Below are 22110 nucleotides of genomic sequence, written 5' to 3'. Positions count from 1 at the left end.
TGCCTGTAGCAACTTCAACTCTTCTCAACTGGTCAGACTCCCACGACTGATATCCGCCACGACTGGGGGTCCAGGGGCAACGCCCCCCGCGGGGTCAAGGGGCAGCGCCCCTGCGGGGTCCTGGGGCAGTGCCCCAGGTGCGCTCCCTGTTGCAGTACAGGGCGGGGTCGAGGGGCAGCGCCCCTCGCCGCCAAGACCAAATTAGCACTTCGAAACCCACACAAAAATGCACGAAACACACCATTTCTGTCATTATCTGCCGATTCTGCACTCTTTCTGGCAACCACGGATGCGTCCCATTCCCTTTGGCATCATCTGTCACTTATTCTGAACAACCTGAATTTGTTGTCGTTTTTTTTTTATCTGTAACTGCATCCTCTACAATCCACCACAAATCCCTCTGCATAGAAATTCTTCTCCTTCTGGCAGAACAAGCACTCTTCTTTATGTCTCTGTTTCCCCGCGGAAGTCTAGTTGGAGGAGGGAATGGAGTCTGGCGAGAATGTTTTTTACCCATGGCCTTTCTTTCCTTACCCGCGGCCTTTCTTCTCCTCCCCGTGGCCTATCTTCTCCTACCCGCGGCATTTTCTTTCCTTACCTGTGGCCTTTCTTCTCCTACCCGCGGCCTTCCTGTCGTCGCCCGCGGTCTTTTCTCTTACTGTCGGAGGCTGCTAAAAATTCTGGTGGAAATGATTGTAAGCCCGCGGCTATCGTTGGCGGAGGATGCGAAAAAATTTTTGTGCCCGCGGACCATTCTTCCACCTGTGCCTTTCTGGCGAGGATTTTCTAAAATGTTATGCCCACGGGACTTTTAATAACCTGCGGACACTATCCGCGGGGACCTCCGCTTCCCTGCCCGCGGGGTCCCCTGTTTTTTTTTTTTTTTCAAAATTTTTTTCAATTTTTTTTTTTTTTTTTTTTTAAATTTTTAAAAATTTTTTTCAATTTTTTTTTTTTTTTTTTTTTTCCTCCTAAAAGAAATCAAATAACAAAGGTACCTCCATTTTGCCTCCAGGCGTCGCCATTCTGCAATGACGACGGAGTCAGCTGGCCATCTTGTGACAGCGACAGAGTCTTCCTGGCACCATATATTTTGAATTTGGATCTGTTGACTGCCGGAGGTACTTTCTGCCCGTCCAAAGTTGATAATCTGATCGCTCCATTGTCGCTGACCTTCCGAATCTGATATGGTCCAACCCATCTGCCCTTAAACTTTTCCACTTTGATTTCATTCTGACCGTCGTACGCCTTACGTTTGTTCTGTGCCACCCCCGTCGCCCACTGTGCCTGTGGTCGTCGCGCAACTGGATTATTTCTTTGCTATCGGTGCCCTTCCACTAATCTTACGCTGCGATGTAACCTTTTCTTTCCGTGTGGTCTATTCACCATGTACCGAACAGTGGGATCTTTCGTTTTCCTGTGTTCAAACTGTATGTTCTTCCCCTCAGCTTCAGCCTTGGCAGCTTTTCCTTCTTTCGCTTCCTTGCATTCCTCCGGACATTCGTTTTCCTCCTTTTTCTCATCTTCGTCGACCGTTAACATATTGCAACTCGGAAAGAGTTCGTAGTCTTCTATCTGCCAGTGGTAAAGGCCATTCACCGAGTTCAGGTCGTCGTCATTCGATCCTCCGTCAAGTCTCAATACTCCTTCATCCGGTTCCATTCTCCTCTTTCCTTCGTCATCACTCTCGCCTTCATTGTCAGAATCTGACAATGCTCTCTCCTCGCTAACCATTTGTGTGTGCAGGTCAATTATGAATATTTTGCCTCCGCGCTCCATTGATAGGGTATTGCGTTTCCAATCATGTTTTACTTTTGCTTGCACCAACCAATCCCGTCCCAGAATAGCATGATAGCCTTTTCTTTTTAATGGAATGACCACAAAATCCAATAAAAATGGTTGCCTACCAATTGTTACCGGTTGCGCTTTTAGAATTCCCAACGGTTTGATTCCATGTTGGTCTGCCATGAGCAACTGAAATGCAGGTGGCCACAGCGTCGGCTTTCCCAACTTCTTCCAAGTATCCTCCGGTAAGACATTCACACCGGACCCTCCGTCAACAATTGTCTCTATCAAAACATTTCCCAAAATCCCCATCTCGACAACTGCCGGATGCTGTCCGGATGTGAGTGCTAGCAGCATTGGGTCTGTTGCCGTCGCTTCCCTACTGTCCCTTCCTGTGTCCTCCGTTGCTTTCAAAAAAGGTGTATGATTCAGAATGGCCGTCTGTTACTGGGGCATTGTGAGAAGGAGGTCACTTATCCTGACTGGTATCTTCGTTTGTAAGATCTGTCGTACAATGTTTTGTTCTGCGAAGGTCTTTGCCAAGGTGCCGGTGATGTCCTTCAACTGAGATGTCCCCGCCGACGATGCCTTTGCAATGTCCGCCTGCGCTTCCCCCACTTTTCTCTTTTCCTCCGCTTGCCTCCGTGTAATTGCCAAAACCTCCTCTACATCCGTGCCAACAGTGATCAAGTTTACTCCAACCTTTGGACACTTGGAATCTTCGTGATCGCCGGGTCCGCACCATCTGCATAATAATTTCGGTGTGTTTGCCGTTGTACAATCCCGCGCAAAATGACCCCACAAATTACACGCTCGGCATTGAACGATCGGCCGTCCGTTTGCATCATACTGAGTTCGACTTCGGCTCCCATTATTATTGTTATTATTGTTATTATTTTGCCCTCTGTTATTATTCCTGTATCCTCCGGATGTAGCACCGGCAGTATTCGTGTTTCCGCTACTACCCGACGGGGAAGCCTCGTGTGTGAGAAACACCTGCGGAGATCCTCTTGTCTTCATGTTAAAGGAGCACTCCTTTGTCGAATGGCCCATGATCTGACAAATGTCACAGAATTGGTTCTTCGGACACGATCCTTTAGTATGCCCGTCTGTCTTACACTCCGTGCACCACAGCTCACTGCCTTTTGGCTCCTTCTGCATGTTTTTAAATTCCTTCATCATGCGAACCATATCCTTCTGTAGGGCACGAACCTTCTTGCTGCTGCCTTCGTCGTCGCTACTAGCATCTCCGACAGGCTCGTCGTCATCAGAATCAGAGGAGCTAGTTTTCTTCTTCTTTGTCTTGTGCTCACTTTCAAGGTCCAATGCTCTGTTATACGCGTCCACATATGATGACGGTGGCACAATTTTCATTTTCCTCCACAACTTCGAGCGTAGGCCGTCCACAAACCACCTTTTCTGCAATCCGTCCGCTGGCTTGCTTTCCATTTTGTTTATTAAGTCTTTCAATCTCCTAGCGTAGACACGGACAGTTTCGTGCTTCCTTTGCTTGGTATTGAAAATTTCCGCTACGATTTCATTATCATCCCGCAAGAGTTTAAATTCCGCCAAGAACTCCTTTTTAATGTTATCCCATGTATCCAGCTTCTGCGGATCCATATCCGAAAACCAATCAATCGCAACACCCCGTAGGGTTGCCGGAAATTGCCTGGCCCATTCGTCGGCATCTGTGATTCCATTTGCCCGCCAGATTGTCTCACATGTCTTACAATGTCGGAGGGGGTCGGCTATACCATCGCCTTCAAATTTTGGTAATTTTTCTTTGGGTCCCGCCATAACTCTGGAGGTTTGCACTCCTACAGTGGTCGGCACTCCCACACCGGCAGTCGGCACTCCCACACCGGCAGTCTGAACTCCCACACCGACAGTCTGTACTCCCACACCGGCGGACTGGTCTCCCACACCGGAGGTGTCGACAACTGCAAACCTTGGTGAAGACGAAGGATCCTCCGAAATTGTTTCCTGCGGAAGTCTATCCTGGACGAAGAGGTCACTCCACGCTCGTGCTCCGTCTGCACTGCGAGCCGTGCGAGTTGATGCTCTCCCGTCTGAATTTTCTTCCCTCGGCGAACACAAATTCAAGAACTCCTCCCGTGCTTCTTCCACCAATTCCACTCGCTGCCGAGTCTCCTCCAACAATTCCTCCGCACTTCAGTTTCCGTTGACAATCCTCTGAAATCTTCGTCGGCGTTCGGCTTGCTGTGCTAGAATTAAATTCTCTTGCGCAATACGGATTCCATCTTTTCTCTTCGCCTTATTCCGATCCTTGTTAAGCTGATTTGGCATTAATCTTCATTCCTCCCACCTTCCAGATTCATAAGGCAACGGCGCCAAATGTTTACCGTACAGGTAAAGTAAATGAACGCACACAGCAGAACAGTAGCATAATATTCGCAATAGTAAGTGAATGATGATTTACAATGATCCCAGACGGGATATAAATACTATTGCCGAACCTTCTCGAAGGAGTCCATCGGCCACAATTATTCTATCCGTTACAAACTATTTACCGCCGGACCGTCGGCTACGGAGTACCGAAACACCGCCGGACCGTCGGCTACAGAAACACTGCCAGACCGTCGGCTACAGAAACATCGCCGGACCGTCGGTTACAGGAACACCGCCGGACCGTCGGCTACAGAAACATTGCCGGACCGTCGGCTACAGAATATAAAATATCGTCGGAACCATCCAGTCAGCTAACAAAGGTTTCTTTCTCACCAACTTGAGCTTATTTAGTTCTCTTCACATTCCACTGATTGTTAATTGTGGCTTCCACATCAGATTCTCAATCCTTCTTGTTTTTCTTTCAACTTGAATTTCAAATCAAATTTCGTCATATCAGATTTTATTCTCTCTCAACAATCAGAAGATGTGAAACTTTCAACTAAGTCTCACTCCAAGTGGGCAAGGGCTTGCACCTAAAGTTGTTTAAACTCAGCCTATTGATTTGAAGACTTCAAGATTGCTACAAAACTAGATCAGGCTACAACAACTACTCTATTGCAAAGCACAAAAGTGGGGGTCCCATTTGCAATGGGGCAATTGGTGTGAAAATGTCACAAGTCGCATTCTCTTCAGTAGAATATGTACTTTAAATATAACATTTAAGTTGAGTTTCATGTATATATTATTAGGATGTTTGAGAGTCATTTTAGATCTCTCGGAGTTTTAATGCCAATTCTAGGTTTTAGGTCTTATAAACTTTCAGACAGTCAATTTTCATTAACCTGTAGACTACTATCAACATTCTCTTGCTCTCACTATCTCACTCACTTTATCTTCCTTGAACTCTGGACCTATCTCTCCCCCATCATGCTTCTATCACCTCTCTCTACCTCACTCTCTCCTCTCTCCCCCAATGTCTAGACCCATCTCCTAGCTCTTACTCTTACCTGTAGTCCCTTGTTAGAGAGAGGTGCTTCCTTCAACCTTATTTTGAATGTGTCCCCAATTTCCCATCAACCTATAAATCCAAGCAAGTAATAGGCCAATGATGAATCATGATCATAAATAGCTACATAATAAATATCTCTTTTGCAAATATTTGCATTTCCATAGTTAGAACTTATCATGGCTGTTCCATTATCAAGAACCTACCTTACATGCATTTGTAGGAAGATTGCATGCTCCCTGTATGCCACTTAGCCATCGACTTGTAGCTTTTGTTTTAATATTTTTTTGGAACATTTGATGTCATGGATTTCATATTCATGAGTTTTGTATGCAATTGATAATATTTATATATCGAAGTGTGCCATTTCCTTAAGCTACAATTTGCATTTATACTCGTGTTATTTATGTATACTTGTGTATGCGATCAAATTAGCTTCTATTTGACGATGCTATTGTTTCTTTAAGGTTTATTTAATAAGGGGTGAAAGAAACAAGTTTTAAGTACTTTAAAATCTCTTTTTTCTATGGCTTTCACTTTGGAGTCTTTACCAAATTTGTATACAGTGTTTTTACTGAGTCCCGAGTCTTGAGTCGAGTCACCCTTGCCAAGTCCGAGTCTGAGTCTGTAAACTTATGCCCTGGATAGATTCCCATCCAACTCCCACATTTTTGGAGAGATGTGATAGTTGAATTTTGTTTTCTAAGATAGTTTTATAATTGCAGTTCCGATTTATTTAATAGATATCTTATTTATGTGTGATTTGTATTGAGGTTTATACTTTTGCAATTTTAAAATTGTCTAACTGAATCTAACTTACACTCTTGCTTTTTCCCACAAGAATAATTTTATGCTCTTTTTAGACGGTAAATTAATATGTTATCAGGTAGAAATATTTAAGGTCTTTTCATGTATGAAATTTATTACATTTGTCGAGACTTAAGAAATATTCAATATCTTCACTCACTGTTTGGAGTTTGATATTTGATCCCTAAATCTTCAAATTATTTTAAGATCTCAAAAACTACTGCTCTGGGACCATATGAGCAGATTAAGTGATTACAAGAATCACAGGAAAACATGCTGATACAACAATTTTATACTTTGTCAATGTTGAAGTCTATTTTATAGTCATAAGGCCAAGCCAAAATTGTCACATTAGTTATGGTATGTAGCACTATTTGCATACCATGTGATTTGTAGGCTTTATTCTCAAGATGCACAACCCAATAGTATACCATAATTTCCACAATTCAAGGGAATCCGACATTGATAATTCCAGGGAATCCAACATAGTGGATCATATACTCTAAAGATATTTATTCTCGATTGTTTTTTATTTGTGTCTTCTTCATACGTTCTACTTTTTGAATCGATTTTCCTGGTTATGTTTGTGTCTGTTTCCATGAATGTCTAATGGATGCTTATGCACTACTGTAATTTGAATGCTAAATGTATAGTGAGTATTTCTTTTGCCAAGTGTGTATTGCTAATGATCATGTGACTTTCAAGACCTTTTTCATATTGAATTTTTAGAGAAATTGTTTAGCATCTTCTCTTTTTTCTTATAAGAACTGTAACCATAAAGTTCCGTTTCTCAACACAAGAACTTGGGTAGAAAATAATTAATTTCGGGAAGAGACAATAGTTTGGCTTGGGAAGATATCATAATTAAATGCATTTAAGATCTTACTTGTTTGATTGTACTGTTGTTCTGCACTGAAGGACAAACTTTGTATTTTCTTTCATTTGCATACTATACTTGGTTAATGTTTCAGGCAAATCGTTATGTGGAAAACTATGAAAGGGCTCTTAGTGGCTTTGAAGCTGCAAGCTTAAGAGATCCTGGTTTGAATGCTGAAGAAGAGGTTCAAAAGCTGGTTAAACTCCTCACAAAATTGGAAGAGTCTAGCATGAGCAAGGTATCATTAGATTTTCTTTGGACATATGAATTGAAAAGTTCTTGAACTGCTTTCTTTGCCATGGCTCACTGAAAATACAATAAAGAATTCTTGTTGTGCTTTCTTTCTTTGCTTACAATATCTCTATGTCTTGTGCATTTTACTTCTTTACAACACTATCCCACCATTAGTTACCCTGTCAAGGGATTAACTTTGTTGTTTTGTTGTTTTTGTAATTTCTTTTGGGGACATGAGAGATTCTCTAGACGGAGTGCAGGATGACAAATTGTTTAGTTGGCAACTTTTAGAACTTTTCGAGTCTGGGGTGAGTTTGAGCAATTGTGGTTCGCTGGGAAGCAATTTTTTCTTGGGTTTTGTGCAAGCACTTTGGTGTCAACTTGAGCAATTTTCGTAGCCTAGGTCTAGGTGGAGAGTGGGATCTTAGTTAGGGTGAGAGGGTTAGCGTGTTTGAGAGATAGGGTGAAGTTTGTGAGCAAACCAGCTGGTGTGGAAATTTCACGTCTCTCAGGAATTTACCCACATAGTTTGCCAAGTTTTAACATTCTCTAAGGCATTAGAAGATTGATTTCTGGCATTAGGGTAACACATGAACAAGCATAGAACAAGGAATCACCAAGGTTAGAAGATCGATTTATGGCATGGTGGTAACACCATGAAGAAGAATAGAACAAGGAATCACGAAGGAATGTTGAATTGAAATTTTTTGTTTAAGAACTCCATATTTGAGGGACATTTCATGTCTCTCAGGATTCGCCCCCACGTGAAATTCTTGATGCTAAGGGTTTAATTGCCAAAACTACCTTACCTCTCGTCGGAAAAAAAAAAAAACAAAAAAAAAAAAGAGGAGAGAGAATGTGATGAAAATTAGAAATAAAAAATAAAACTAATAATAATAAATGGTTTTGGATTGTGATGAGATTAAAATTTGCCTCGACTTTGCAAAATTGTTGGTTTTAAATTGGGATGAATTTTGTTTAATCTTGATGGGATTTTATTTGCATATATTTTTTGCGAACTTAATGCTTTTCTCCTTTGTTTTGTAAGGTAAATTCAAGGAGGACTGAATTGAAATTCATTCTTGGAGCATCTTAGAAAATCAGAGCATTGTTGGTGCACATACCCTCCATCGCCACATCAATGGAAATTGGTGCTACAAGGAGAAGCTGGAGGGCAAGGTGATGATCAAGGCCTCAAAACTTCAAGTGGATACTACAAGAAGATGGCTCAAGCCCAAGGACTAAAGTGAGAAGGATAGATTCATGTTGAAGCTGTCAACCCGCAAAGCCAGATTGAAATCAAGAGGAAATTGAGGAAAGCACAGAGGATCTAGGTACATGAAGACATATTCAAGGAAAACCAAGAGAGAAAAGTTTCATAGGTTCACGAAGATATAAGCGATTCAAGTTGATTCCATGAGAAAATTCCAAAGTATGATGAGGTGGCAATTGTTTGCTTCCTCCAATTAGAAAAGTTTAATTTCAAGCCCACTCAATCAAATAATGCCCAGTTGCCTATTTTCTCAATGGCTATCAAAAATCATTGTAATTTTCTAATTGGCCCATGAATTGGTGCCTTCATGTTATTGGTTGTAAATTTGGCAACCCTAAATAGGGATTGTGGGAAGAAATCTTGGCCTGTGATCTTGAATCCAACTTGGCCCTTTGTTGCAATTAAACTACTATAAAAGGCCAAGGCCTTCTCATTTGTTATTCATTATATGAGATTAAGATTGATTTAGAAGATTGGATTAGAGAGCTTGCATAGATTAGGATAGCTAAGGGAGAGACTTGATGAAGTTGTTGGTTATGGTATAATGCTTGTCAAAGTAATTGATAATTCATTCTTGGTTCTTCATGGTGAATTACTTGTTATTGCTTTGGAGTGTTGCATGGTTTCCTCAATCTTTCACATGGTGTAGATTTCTTTTCATGTTGAATTAGTCTAGTTGAATGGATGTTTTCTTGTTTAACTTGAAGAAATCTAGGCCACTAGCCTCTTGCTGATGGTAGGAGTGCCTTGTGTGGCAAGTTGATGATTGAATGCACTTATCTTCAATTGATCTTGAATCTGTAGTTTGTATCCATTTGATGGGATTGGAGAGGAGATATTCATTTGAAAACCACTTGACCACATCCTTACAAGCTTGCGCTAGGTGGGTGAAGCCACTAGTGAGATTAGTTAGAAGTCGAAGTAGAAGTAGAAATAGAAGTTATAGGTTTGAGTTGGAATTGAAATGGAAAGATTGAACTATATTGTCTGTGCACATTGTGAAGCCAAACCTTTAGAAGTGCAAGAGTTAATATCCATTGAATGAATAGTGTAAGTCCCATTGTGATAACCAGCATATCACCTCACAAAACTAAGTGAAGTCAATGATTAAGAAGGAACCTTCAAGTCATTTCATGATCTGACTTTGCAAGCTTAGCATGAGAGATGGCCTTATATTAAGATAGGATTGAGTGTTTGTTGTTTCTTCTTGAAATATTAAGTGTTTGATTTTGCATATTGTTGTGGCACATAACTCACATCAACAATTAGCTTTTACTTATTGCTTGTTCCAAAACTGATATAGGTCTCACTATAAACCCTCCTTTGTAGTATTGTACTAGTTGCTTTGTGTATATCCCCCTTTTCTTCTGCTTGAGATTTGCTCATAGTTATTTCATGATATACGCACTACTTAAATTGATGTTGAATATCTATAGAGAAAATTATTTGGTCTATAAGGTAAAACATTGTGCAATGTTAGTTATGCCATATCTGGAAGAGTTTCTCTTATCACCAAAGTTGCATAGACCTGGATATGGATATGGTATTAGATAAAAATGCAAGCATTTTTTAAGACCCCCAATATGGATATGGCTCAAGACGTCATTCATACACAATGCACAAATATTTTTTAACACAATAGATGCCTATTACATCAAAAGCAATATAGAAAAATAATTGCTATGTGGATAATTGAAGTTGATTTGACAACTTTCAATATGCAAAAATAGTATAGTTGCATTAGAAGATATCCCAAAAGAAAAAGTTTGGTGAGATAGAAAAATATATCATTTGTCTTTCTTGTTTGGTGTAGGTTTTGTTTATACCAAAAAATAAAAATATAAAATTGCATGAACTTTATCTTCTAAAAAATAAAATTAGCGAAGATTTAAGTCGAATTAAGAAAATTCATAAGATGCCTGACACAATTAGAAAATCAATGTTTTTCGGTGTCCATAAGTAGAATATTTGACGTGTATTTGAGCTGTATTAGATACGGGGATACACACACCCAAGGAGAAGCATAGGAATTTTCGACTACTCTTCTAATCCGATGTCTCCAGATCGAGATTACTAACCCTCTTGAGGATCTCTAGGTCCTGAATGATATAATATCGATTCTAGTACCGCCCTCAGTTACTTCTCCTTCTTCTCTAGAGTGCTCCCTCTAAGGTTCTCCGCGGAAGAGATAACCTTTGTCAAGGGCCCTTATCACATATGCATATGTTGCCATCAAGGGACTATTCTGGCCATTAAGATTGTATCATCCTCACTTATGCCAGTCAGTTGGAGACTGACATTTAGGAGGTGATTGCATATTAAGATCACTCTCTTCCCTTGAAAGGGATTCTCTTGATCTTAAACCATTAATCATAACCATTAAACATGTGTATGATCCATTTAGAAATCCACCTTTACATATTGTTCATGTCAAGTAGGTTTATTGTAGATTAGAATATAGATATCTTTTTAAATTTTCTTTCTCTTCAATGGTGCTCTTACTGATCTTATAATTTGTTGCAGGTTGTCACAAGAATGATGGGATAATAATACTTCACAAGTATTGTCTAGAATTCTGAAAACAATAGTACTTTAATTAATTCTGATTATTGTGTCATAGGTCTGAATATGTGTAAGAGAGATCAATCTACAAAATGCTTTGCAGTGTTGGTTTTCTGTACATTGCATCTTGATTGAGCACATTTGATATATATACAATCTTGAGGAGACATGTCAATGAGTAGACATGCCTTGACATAAGTGGAGACATATCTCTTCATTGACATGTCATTCCATTATCGGTTACTATAGTTACTTTAAGAAAAGCCATTTTTTATTGGCAATATACAAATAGTAACCAATGCAGATTATAAATGATCGATATCATTATCAATGGCAATACATAATGACTAAGACCAACACTTATTAAATGGTAGAAATAATGATCTCCAATATCGATTAAATGCAGGTCGATAGTTACAGATTTTATACTTGAAAATTACAATAATGATGATCGATAATCATGACTGATAATTTGCTCTTTAATTAATCAATTTGATGATGTATGGTTTGAGATTTAATTATGCATGTATGTATATCAATATACTTACTGTATATTGATATACACACAGAGATGGAATCATATATCATTATATTGATATTTATCAGTCATGTTTATCTGACCAAAGCTACATTATCAACACATACACATGTATATGTTTAAATTATCTATAACATAAATTCATGAAAAATAATTAATATAAATAAATAAATATATATATTCATTCCTTCCTTACCTTTATCCTTGCTTGGTACACATGGTATTTTCGTCATCGGTCCTGCAATTGGCTTGTACTTCAGTCGTATTTAATTGGTTTTTGCTTCATAGGATTTTATTGGCTCTTCACATGCTAAGTTGTGTTTGTACTTCCTACCTTATACAGTATATCTCATTCAAATATCCTTTTGTCCTTATCATTTTAATATGTATATGGATTGCTTATTTCTTCCATTCTCATCGAACTCTTTGTATTTCAGTTTAAATTGTAATCTTCCTCTTGTGTTAACACTAATATAGAGTTCTTATCATTGAGCTGTTTGATTATTACATACGATAATTGCTAAATTCTAAATACATAAAAATGTTATATCCCCCTTGATTGCATGAGGTAGAATAGTTTCTTATATCTGATGGTGCAATTGAATAGTCATGTCTGATGCCTCTTCTTATAAAAAATGTCAATTATTAATTACCCAATTTCAATACTAATCGCCTAACTTCATGTCCATTTGTTTGTCCATCACCCTTCCTCCTAGCAACAAGTGCTTAGTTAACTTACAATAATTACTATTATCATCAGCAACATGCTAATATAGTTTGACAGTCCAGTAGTGACACCTTTCCAACTTTATTGCAAACATTATTGATTGCATTTAATATTAATCGTAATCATTTTGCTGCATAAAATCCTGTTTGATTCCATGCTATCTTCGTCGGGTATATCTAGTGTTATATATTGAGGTATGTAGAAAATTACATACTATATTGTTACTAATTATTACCCACATGATAAGAAACACCATCTAATTAGTCAATTCCTAGCATTGGTGAGAGTGATAACCATGGTTGCCACTTCTTTTTCTGTGTCCCTAATCTCTTGTGTATGGGATACCAATGGTATGAGTGAAGTTTGATTCTATTAAGGAAGGCAATGTTCATGTGTGACTCAATACTAGAGGCTAGCGTATCTTTGGCATTGACAAACCTTAATCTTAGTGGATGAAACCTCTATGTCAATGGGTCTCAATTGCTACCCTTTGTGAAGTCATTGACCTCCATACTAGAGATAGATTTGATTAACTCCATTGATGTAGGAGCATCCTGGGTAGAAGAGTAATCTTGTATCACCCATAAATATTTCCTTTTTGTTTGTTGAATCAGGGTTGTCTCAGTGCAGAGTTGTTTTCTGTGAAGACTTGCTACGTAGTAAGTCACTCATACGAGCTTGAAATGTCCTAATTTGAAAGGTGGATGTTCATCCTGGATATATCAGCCTACTAGTTATGCCATGTAATGAGTATTCATGGAGTTATTGCAGATTTTTGGTGTGCAATTTTGGTATAAAAACTTTAGACTCAGTATTGAAGGCCTTAGAGGCCCCGGATGGGCTTCGAAATGGGGTTGACTAGAGCTTGCTTATAGTAGGCCATGTAGATCAGAAGTTGAGGATTGCAAAAAGTGGTTATAATAGCCAATTAGAGCAACGGTTTGAAAGTTATTGCCTTTCGACATTGGGATGACCAAAATTTCCAAAATAAGCATCAAAAGTGTATCGGGCCGACATGATATGTAATTTTAGAGTTAGTCAGTATCAAGGGTTAGGGTTTGATGTCTAGAAACTTCCTAGGCGGTGTAAAGATACCTATATAAGGAATGCTCGTACATTGTCTAGGACAACTCTAGGTGATAGTTCACAGCTCTGTGTTGCAAATTATTGTAACGAAGGCACCCATGTGGGTTTGCATATTGTATTTAAAATGTTTTGTGATTCCGCATTTGCAGCAATAATAAGAAGCCCATATTTTGTTCTTGCAAATTGTTGTTATTTCTTTGTTTCTGTTATGTGTTTGGGGTATTAAAGGGAGCACCCTTCATCATCTATACAATCCTCAATGGTATGTTATAATATCATTATTTAATTTATTTAAGAGAATAGAATATTCATCAATATTGATTAATGATCTTTATATCTTAATCATAGTTACAAGACTTAGATTTGCCTCTAACTCCACAAGCTAGATTTGGACTCCATGTCCGGACTCAAGAAATTGAAAAGTCCAAGAAATTCAAAGATTTTTAAGGATTTAAAACTTTTTCATGCATCATTTAGTTAATTAACATCAAAGAGACAATAATTGAGATAAATAGAAGCTACTTTGCTCACATACACAAGTTTACATCGATGACATAAGTATAAATATGAACTTTTGAAGGGAATAAGTTAACTGTCAAACTACTTACTAAATAACAAATTAGAAAGTGAAAAGATCAAAGGAGGATACTATTGCGGATCTTAAGGAAGAACTAACCATTGATGAAATCAACTCAAGAAGAGGAAATTAAAGCTGAAAGACCAAATCTGAGAAGATGGTGAAAAGTACAAGAAGGTAAGTATGGATTTGAAGACCCAAGCTGAATAAGTCAAAGGCATTGAAGATGTTTTGAATATTCAACTAAAAGTGAAAATCATGGAATGTGAGAAGCTTGACTTCAAAATTGTTTCCTTAAGAAAGTACATAGAAAAATCAAAAGATTAAAGAGCAGTAGCCAAAAAGTAGAAATTTGCTAATTGCAAATATCAATTTCCTTATTAGTAATTGTTAGTGAACAGATTTGTCTTCCAAGAAAACCCCTACAAATTGACCCTGAAATGCCTAGACAAGAAGACTCAATCAACACTAACAGTTGGGTCGCCTAGCTATTGGAATGTGCAAGCGCCCTTTGAATTATTCGGGTACAACTCCCTGTGTAAGATTTACAATGAATCAACTACACTATGATTGATAATGCTTTTAACCTGAAAGCAAGAAAGGCTCACAAACATCTATCCATAAATATAGAGTAGATGCATAAAAGATAAATGGGAAAATAAACCACGAATGACTAATATGAAGATCATTCATTCAAACGCTACATGGAAATAAAAACAGGAAGAAAAGCATATCATTCTTTTCAAATACATGAGTAACTATAGCTCATAGTCTGAATGATAATCATGATGAGCATTAGATGTAACAGATACGCATTTAGAGAAAATCAGTATCATTCAAAGATAAATATTAATCAGAAAACAAGCATCTAAACTCAAGGTTTTAGTATGCTAGAATTTTCTCTCTTTGAACAATACAAAATGACAAAGATTCTATTGTTCTTGTACACTAATCACAATCTGAAAATAAATTATCCCTTTTCTCCTGCATTACAATTAGAACAAAAACTCCCCAGCCCTCCTGTAGCACAAAGTCTCTTAGAAAAAGAGGCAGAAATTGGAACCCTCTTTTGTTCGCTGCTTTTACAATATATAGAATTGATGGGCATATTGCTCGCTTACCATAACTGTTTCTTGGAAGTGCCTCTGCTTTCCTTTTTTCTTTCAATCATATAACACCTTATATTTCCATTTTTTACTCATATGACTCAATATTATGTTTCATCGGGTCCAAACTCTATGAATATTATATTAATAAGGATAAAAGTAATGGGGAGGTTTTATGAAATCAAAGGTGAATGTATGTCAAGATAGGTTGCTTTTTTTAAATCAAATTAGGAACTTTGATCTACAAACTAATTCTGTTCATGAAGATGTATTAGGAAATGAAGATTCCCAAGCTAGTTGTAATTGTTGCCAGGTAGTTCTAAATGATATTTCAATAGTCACATTGAAAGGTTCATGTGCTTTGTAGCATTGGGTTGAATGGCACCTTCAGAGTTTGGATCATCTCCTCTTCTTCGTATTGCATATTACCAATGACATGCATAGGACGACTTAATGGATATCGGCACGGTGAATGGTTTTGATGACTTGGGCAAGTGTAATTGCACCTGAGGCTCTTGGTGAGCATTGTCAATTGGAGGATATGAAACATTTAAATCTCTCTGAAATTGACATGAGTGCTTGAATAGTGGATGAGAGGGCCAAAGACAATGAGCTTAAAATCTGTGACTCTCTTTGGAGCTTTTTATGAATCCCACCCTCCCATGCATTCACCGAACTTGGGCATGCAAAGGTTGCCTCGGGTTTCATTGCTATTTCTTCAAGAATTTGAATCTGCTCGAGCCCAAGTGTAGCCCAAAAGTCGGAATGACTTAGAATCAATTTGGAAGTAGTCGAGGATGATGAACAAGCCCAAAAGCTTTAGCTTGGGATATGCGTGCTTAAATTATAAGATGAATCCTTGTTGGAATGTCGTGTCTCCTTCAGGCTTATAGTTTGTTAATCCTCAGGAAACTTTAATGTTTCAAGGCTTCTTCCAAGGAAGTGCACTCGATTTATACCGTGAACAGACGACTCCATGCTCTTTCTCTTCTCATATTCGTGGCATCCAATTTGTCGTTCCTTCCCATTTGTGCAATCAGCCAATATTTTGGTTGCTTCATTTGTGCTTCAACAATGAATTTGTTATAGTTATATGGGCTTCATCATGTCAACCCGTCAATCATATAAGGCGACTTCATAATGCATCGTGGTGCCCTCTAATGCCAACAATAATTATTCTGAGGTTTGATTCCTTTTCAATTGATAAAACCGAGCCATGTGGATTTCATCTTTATAGCTGTTGAGTACTTATCAATACTCAAATCAGCATTCACCAATTCCATGCGTACCTCCGCTCCTTGATAGATTGAGGGGTCGATTTGAAAAGATGGGAATTAGGCAAAGATTGTGGCAAATGAATGCCATTTCCCACTTGAGATATACACAACATTTTACCTGGCATCGTAGAGTTGGATTGGAGAACCACCGATCCTTCCATCTTGTTGGGTTCATGATGTCAAGACTTGATGAGGGTGTTAGTGTTTTCGTTGATATTCGGGAATCATTTGATTGTCGATCATTCAAACTTGTTGATAATTCCATCAGGCCTAGGGCTGAGCATTAGAGCTATTCAAACACGGGATCCATTGATGATGATCCCATGTCTCCAGCAACTAGTGTAAATGTAACCATGACATGTGCATCGTGCTTTGTTTCATATTTTGGGTGCCCTGATATGCATAGTATTGTCAACCTGGAATTATAAGCCACGGTGATCTGTCATCACAAAGTTGTTCTATCCAATTTTAAACTGAAATCTTGCAGCTTCTATAATGTATATCCATGAACTGTGCCAAATTGTATTGGAAATCCCATATATGGGTCTCATGGACTCCATATTTTATCTACCCATCAATATGAACAACTTCACCATTCTTGATATTATGCTCCCTCTATGCATTCATCTTCCGAGATTTTTAAACTCGTGGTTACCTTCTAAGTGCGCACATTCATTGTATGGATGCTTCTTGTCTTGAGTCTTCATCCCCCATTATCATCAAAATGGAATTGAATTCACCAATGGTATTGAACTGGTAAATCATATGAGAGTCAGTAGGAGGGAGGGTTGGGCCTGTGATTGGTTAATGTTCGAAGGCACCTTGTGTGATATGCCCCCCCCTCCTTGCTGTCCTCTATTTTGTTTCCCACTCACTATAATTTTTTCAAACAGTTTGCTTGCAGGTTTATTACTGAGATTCCTATTTTTATGTGAGACTGGCATTTTGACGTTTATGTGTTTGAAGCATGTTTTTTTGAAGAGTTTCTTTTAATGTAATTGTGCAACAAACATATAATAAACATGTACCACCTTTGGCAACAATAATAATGGCAACCCAACTCAAAAGAACTCAATTAATGCTGATAATAGTTTAATACAAAATAGTCCAGGTCTGTTACGAAATAACAGCCAATGGTAGATCCTATCAACTCAAATTATTGAACATAGTATATGTGAAACATACCCATCTAATAGCTGCTCGTTTAGGGTATGAAATATGATCTCCAAATAACACAAAACGGGCACTATTCATGCAATGTTCACACACACTGTTCACGGCACTGTAGCAGCAGTGTTTACTTTCAAACCTGCTCCAAATCTCTCCTCCAAATCTGCCCTCCATGCTGTTCAATGTCTGCAATGATAATCCTTTGGAAATGGAACAATTTCAATCGTGTTTGAAGCTGAAAATTGAAGCTGAATGCATACAGTATGAAGCTGATAGGTCTTAAATCCCTTGACTTTGTCTTCCAAGAGCGAAAGGATTGTCACCAATGGAGGATTTCGTCTCCAAAAGCCAGCGATTGAACCAACCAAACTAAGCTTGAATTTATCAATCTCTTCTATCTTCACACCCCACTCATGGCTGTATATAAAGTCCTCTTAGAGGGTCGACCCCCACTCCACAAGCAATGTGGGATTAAATCTCATATTTGCATTTTAATATATTGTTTCCATTTATCACTTTAAAGACCCAAGGAGTTCATTTGGTGTCCCACTCCTAGGCACACATATAAATACAAAATATAATAAAGTAACCTTATAATATTAATTTAATTGAAGTTACTATATTAAATAACTTCCGACATTAAAATTCCATAGCAAATGATCTCAAAATGCCACAAATGATAGCTCGTTGGAAAGAGCTCAGAAAAACACATCCAATCCCATCATCAAAATTATCATCCGACTAGCCTGACTAACTTACTAAAAATAGTAAGTCCCATTGGAAATGCCTCCAAACGAACTCAGTTTGGCCCAAAACAGAATCGACTAGGCCAAAACACCACAAGATCCCGTCCATAGAAGTAGGCTAATGACAACATATATCCAAACTGGCTAAATGGAGGACATTACAGTCCACCCCTCTTGAAATTGCTTGTCGCCAAGCAATCTCAACTCTGGATGCTGAAGAATCTGCTCTACCTCCCATGTTGCATCCTCAACAGGTAGGTTCCTCCACTTCACTAGGTACTCCCTGATAGTCCTCCTGCAAAGCACCCTCTCCCTAGTGTCAAGTATAGCTTCAGGAACCAAGATAAGCTTCCCCTCATCATCGAGAGGTGGCAATACTACTGAAGGCACCACATTGTGCCCCAATGCCTTCTTAAGGCGCGACACATGGAACACGTTATGCACTTTATTGTCTGCAGGCAGCTCCAACTCATAAGCTAGCTCGCCCACTCTCCTGATTACTCTGAATGGTCCATAGTAGCGTGGTTTCAATTTCTCTGCTCCACTCCTCTTGAGAGAGGACTGTCTATATGGCTGTAAGATGAGGTACACCATGTCTCCCACCTCAAAAGACCTCTCAACCCTATGCTGATCAGCATATTTCTTTTGCTGATTTTGTGCTTTTTGCAAATTTTCCTTCAAGGATCGCATAATGTCCTAACACTCTTGCGAAAGATCCTTGGCCTTAGGCACCCTACTATCCCCAAATAACAAATCCAAGAAATTAGGAGCATCATACCTGTATAGTGCCATGAAAGGGGACATTTGAATGGACATATGGAAAGAAGTATTATAGCAGTACTCCCTTAGATGTAACCACTCCACCCAAGCCCTCTGCTGTCCTGCAATGTAGTTTCAAAGGTACCCCTCAACCCATTTGTTCACTATCTCTGTTTGTCCATCAGTTTAGGGTGGTAATTGGTACTTGGAGTGAGCTTTGTTCCACGCAACCTGAACAACTCTTGCCAAAAGTGGCTCATAAATTTGCTGTCTCTGTCATTGACTATGCTCCGTGGTATCCCATGTAGTCTGAATACCTCTCAAAAAAATAGTTCTGCTGTTTGTGCTGCTGAATACTTAGACAAAATTGCAAAGAAATGTGCAAATTTTGTCAATCTATCTGCCACAACAAAAATACAATCCCGACCCTGTGCCTTAGGGATGCCTGTGATGAAATCCATGGAAATGCTATCCCACTTCTTCTCTGGTATGGGTAGGGGCTGTAGTAAACCACCTGGAAAGGAATGTTCCTGTTTGTTCTGCTGACACACTGTGCACTCCCTAACAAACTGAAGCACCTTTGATTTGAGTCCTTTCCAAGTAAAGTGCTCTCTCACCTATCGATATGTCTTAAAGGATCCGGGATGTCCGGCCAATGGTGAATCATGGAATGCCCTCAAAATCTTCTGCTTCATAGCAGACTCGGGTACTAAATAAATCCTTTCCTTGTAGATGATCAGATCATTTACAACGGTGCATTGGCTATCTTGAATAGCCCCCCCAATAATGCCAGATGCCCAACTATCCTTAGCATATTCTGCCAAGATCATCTCTCTCCAATCATCCATGATCATTCCAACAATAAGAAAATGAGGCCTCCTGGATAAAGCATCTGCGACAATATTTTTCTTCCCTTTGACATAGACTGTCTAAATCATAGGCCTGTAATTTACTCACCCATTTCTGTTGCCTGTCATTAAGATCCTTCTGTCCAAGGAAATGTTTCAAGCTATTATGGTCTGTTTTTACCGTGAATCGGCTTCCTGCGAAGTACTGCATGAACTTAGCTAGCGCGTGCATAATTGCTAGCATTTCTTTGTCATAGATTCTATAGGTTTTCTTGACACCTCGTAATTTCCTGCTCTCATATGCGATGGGATGTTTTTCTTGCATGAGGACAGCTCCTATGCCTTCTCCCGAGGCATCATACTGCAACTCAAAAGGTCTGGTGAAATATGGAATAGCTAAAATAGGACATGTACTCATCAGCTTCTTGAACCTATCAAAACAATCCTGAGCCCTCTCTGACCACTTGAAACTGTCTTTCTGAGTCAAATCTGTAAGTGGTGCTGCTATCTATGAAAATCGCTTCACAAATCTGCGGTAGAACCCACAAAGCCCGAGAAATCCCTTGAGTTGTGAAGTGTTCCTCGGCGGTGGCCAATCCAAAATGTCCCCGATCTTGTCTGGGTCAACCTGAACACCTCCTGCACTAATAATATGCCCTAGATAGAGCAACTCTGTCATCCCGAACTCGCATTTACTCATCTTGGCATATAATGACTCCCTCTCTAGAATACTGAGCACTGTATCAATATGCTTCAAATGTTCCTCCCAAGTACGGCTGTATATTAGTATATCATCAAAAAATATCAACACAAACTTTCTCAACTGATCTCTGAACACTCTATTCATACAGGAGTGGAAAGTGGCGGGAGCATTAGTCAACCCGAAGGGCATGACTAAGAACTCAAAATGTCTGTAGTGGCATCTAAAAGCTGTCTTCTCCACATCCACCTCTCTAACCCGTATCTGGTGGTAGCCGGATCTCAAATCAATCTTAGAGAAGTAGCATGCACCGTGCAATTCATCAATAAGCTCATTGATGCGCAGGATAGGGTATGGGTTCTTGATTGTCTTCTTGTTAAGCTCCCTATAATCAATGCACATCCTCATTGTACCATCCTTCTTCACCAATACTACTGAAGAAGTGAAAGGACTCTTGCTTGGCTGTATGTGCCCCATGTCAATCAACTCCTTGATTGCCCTTTCTATTTCATCGTTATATCTCTTTGGATGGCGGTAGGGTGTGATGATGATTGGCTTAGCCCCTTCCTCTAACTCAATAACATGCTCGATTCCCCTATCCGGGGGTCTCCCTGGAGGTATCTCACCAAACACCTTAGTATGTTTGGTTATTAGTTCCTATAAATCAGGTGGATACTCTTGTTCATGCTGCTCTGTTATTTTCGGCATTGCTCTGAACTCTGTTGCCCAATGCACTTGATCATGTCTAAAGAAACTCTGCATCCACAAGAGTGACACTACTCGAAGTCTCCCATCTGACAAACCTCTGAGCACTATCTTCTTACCATTTGCCCCAAACCTCATTTCCATTTTCTGGAGGTTAAATGTAAACTCTTCCAGAGACTTCATCCAGTTCATTCCAAGTACCATATCCTGATCACCAATGTTGACCACAAAGAAATCTCCCACCATGTCATAATCTCCCAAACGAAGCTGCAAGTTGGAGATTTTCTTGGTACAGTCGATTTTGAAGCCATCGACAACCATCACCTTAAATCCCCTATGCTCCTCTGTATGTAGCCCTCTGCGTGACACAAACTTCTCATCAATGAAGTTATGTGTTGCCCCTGTATCAATGAGTGCCACAAATCTCTGTCCATCCCAAGTTCCCCTAACTCTGAAAGTGACGGCCTCCTGTATACTGGACAACTGAGCTATCTTGTTGTCACTTCGTGCTTCCTCATGTGAAGAATTATCATCATCTCCATCTGATTCTGATGACTACTCTGAATCTCCATCCACTGACTCTTCGGCTAAAATGTACTCCATCTGCTTAGCTTTTGCTTTCAATGGACCCTTATGTGACAAATCCCAAGGCTCCCTGCAATGAAAACAAAGCTTCTTCTTCTTGAGATCATTAAGTGTCTCACTGTCCAACCTCTTACTTTCCTCCTTAGGTGGCTGAGCCTCTCTATGAAAAGGTTTCCTGTTCTTATCTTTCCTCGAAGGGAAACTCTTTGCCTGGAATTTATTTTTGGAAGCTGAAGAGGAATCCATGTGAACTTTCTTAATGGCTTCTTGCAAAGTGGGAGGGTTGAGAGCTTTAATCCACCCTCTCAATGGATCAGCTAACCCATCCATAAA

At 39.3% G+C, this 22110-nt stretch overlaps 1 protein-coding gene across 6 annotated transcripts in view; it reads left to right on the top strand.

The window, feature by feature from the left end:
* Positions 1-22110, top strand: part of LOC149571031 (uncharacterized) — a 231434-nt gene that overhangs the window by 133538 nt on the left and 75786 nt on the right. For 4 of the 6 annotated variants that reach the window (XM_089812591.1, XM_089812593.1, XM_089812592.1 and 1 more), the window contains one exon: positions 6979-7122. The exons of the other annotated variants lie outside the window; for them this stretch is intronic. In XM_089812591.1, coding sequence (XP_089668717.1) covers positions 6979-7122 — 144 coding nt within the window. The remainder of the gene's footprint in view (positions 1-6978; positions 7123-22110) is intronic. 6 annotated transcript variants of the gene reach the window in all.

Source organism: Cupressus sempervirens, chromosome 2, assembly GCF_028749045.1.
Source record: "Cupressus sempervirens isolate cs-2001-9-10 chromosome 2, ASM2874904v1, whole genome shotgun sequence".
NCBI classification, from domain to species: domain Eukaryota; kingdom Viridiplantae; phylum Streptophyta; class Pinopsida; order Cupressales; family Cupressaceae; genus Cupressus; species Cupressus sempervirens.
The sequence above is the reverse complement of the archived record's forward strand: the minus strand, read 5'-3'. Positions and strand labels throughout refer to the sequence as shown.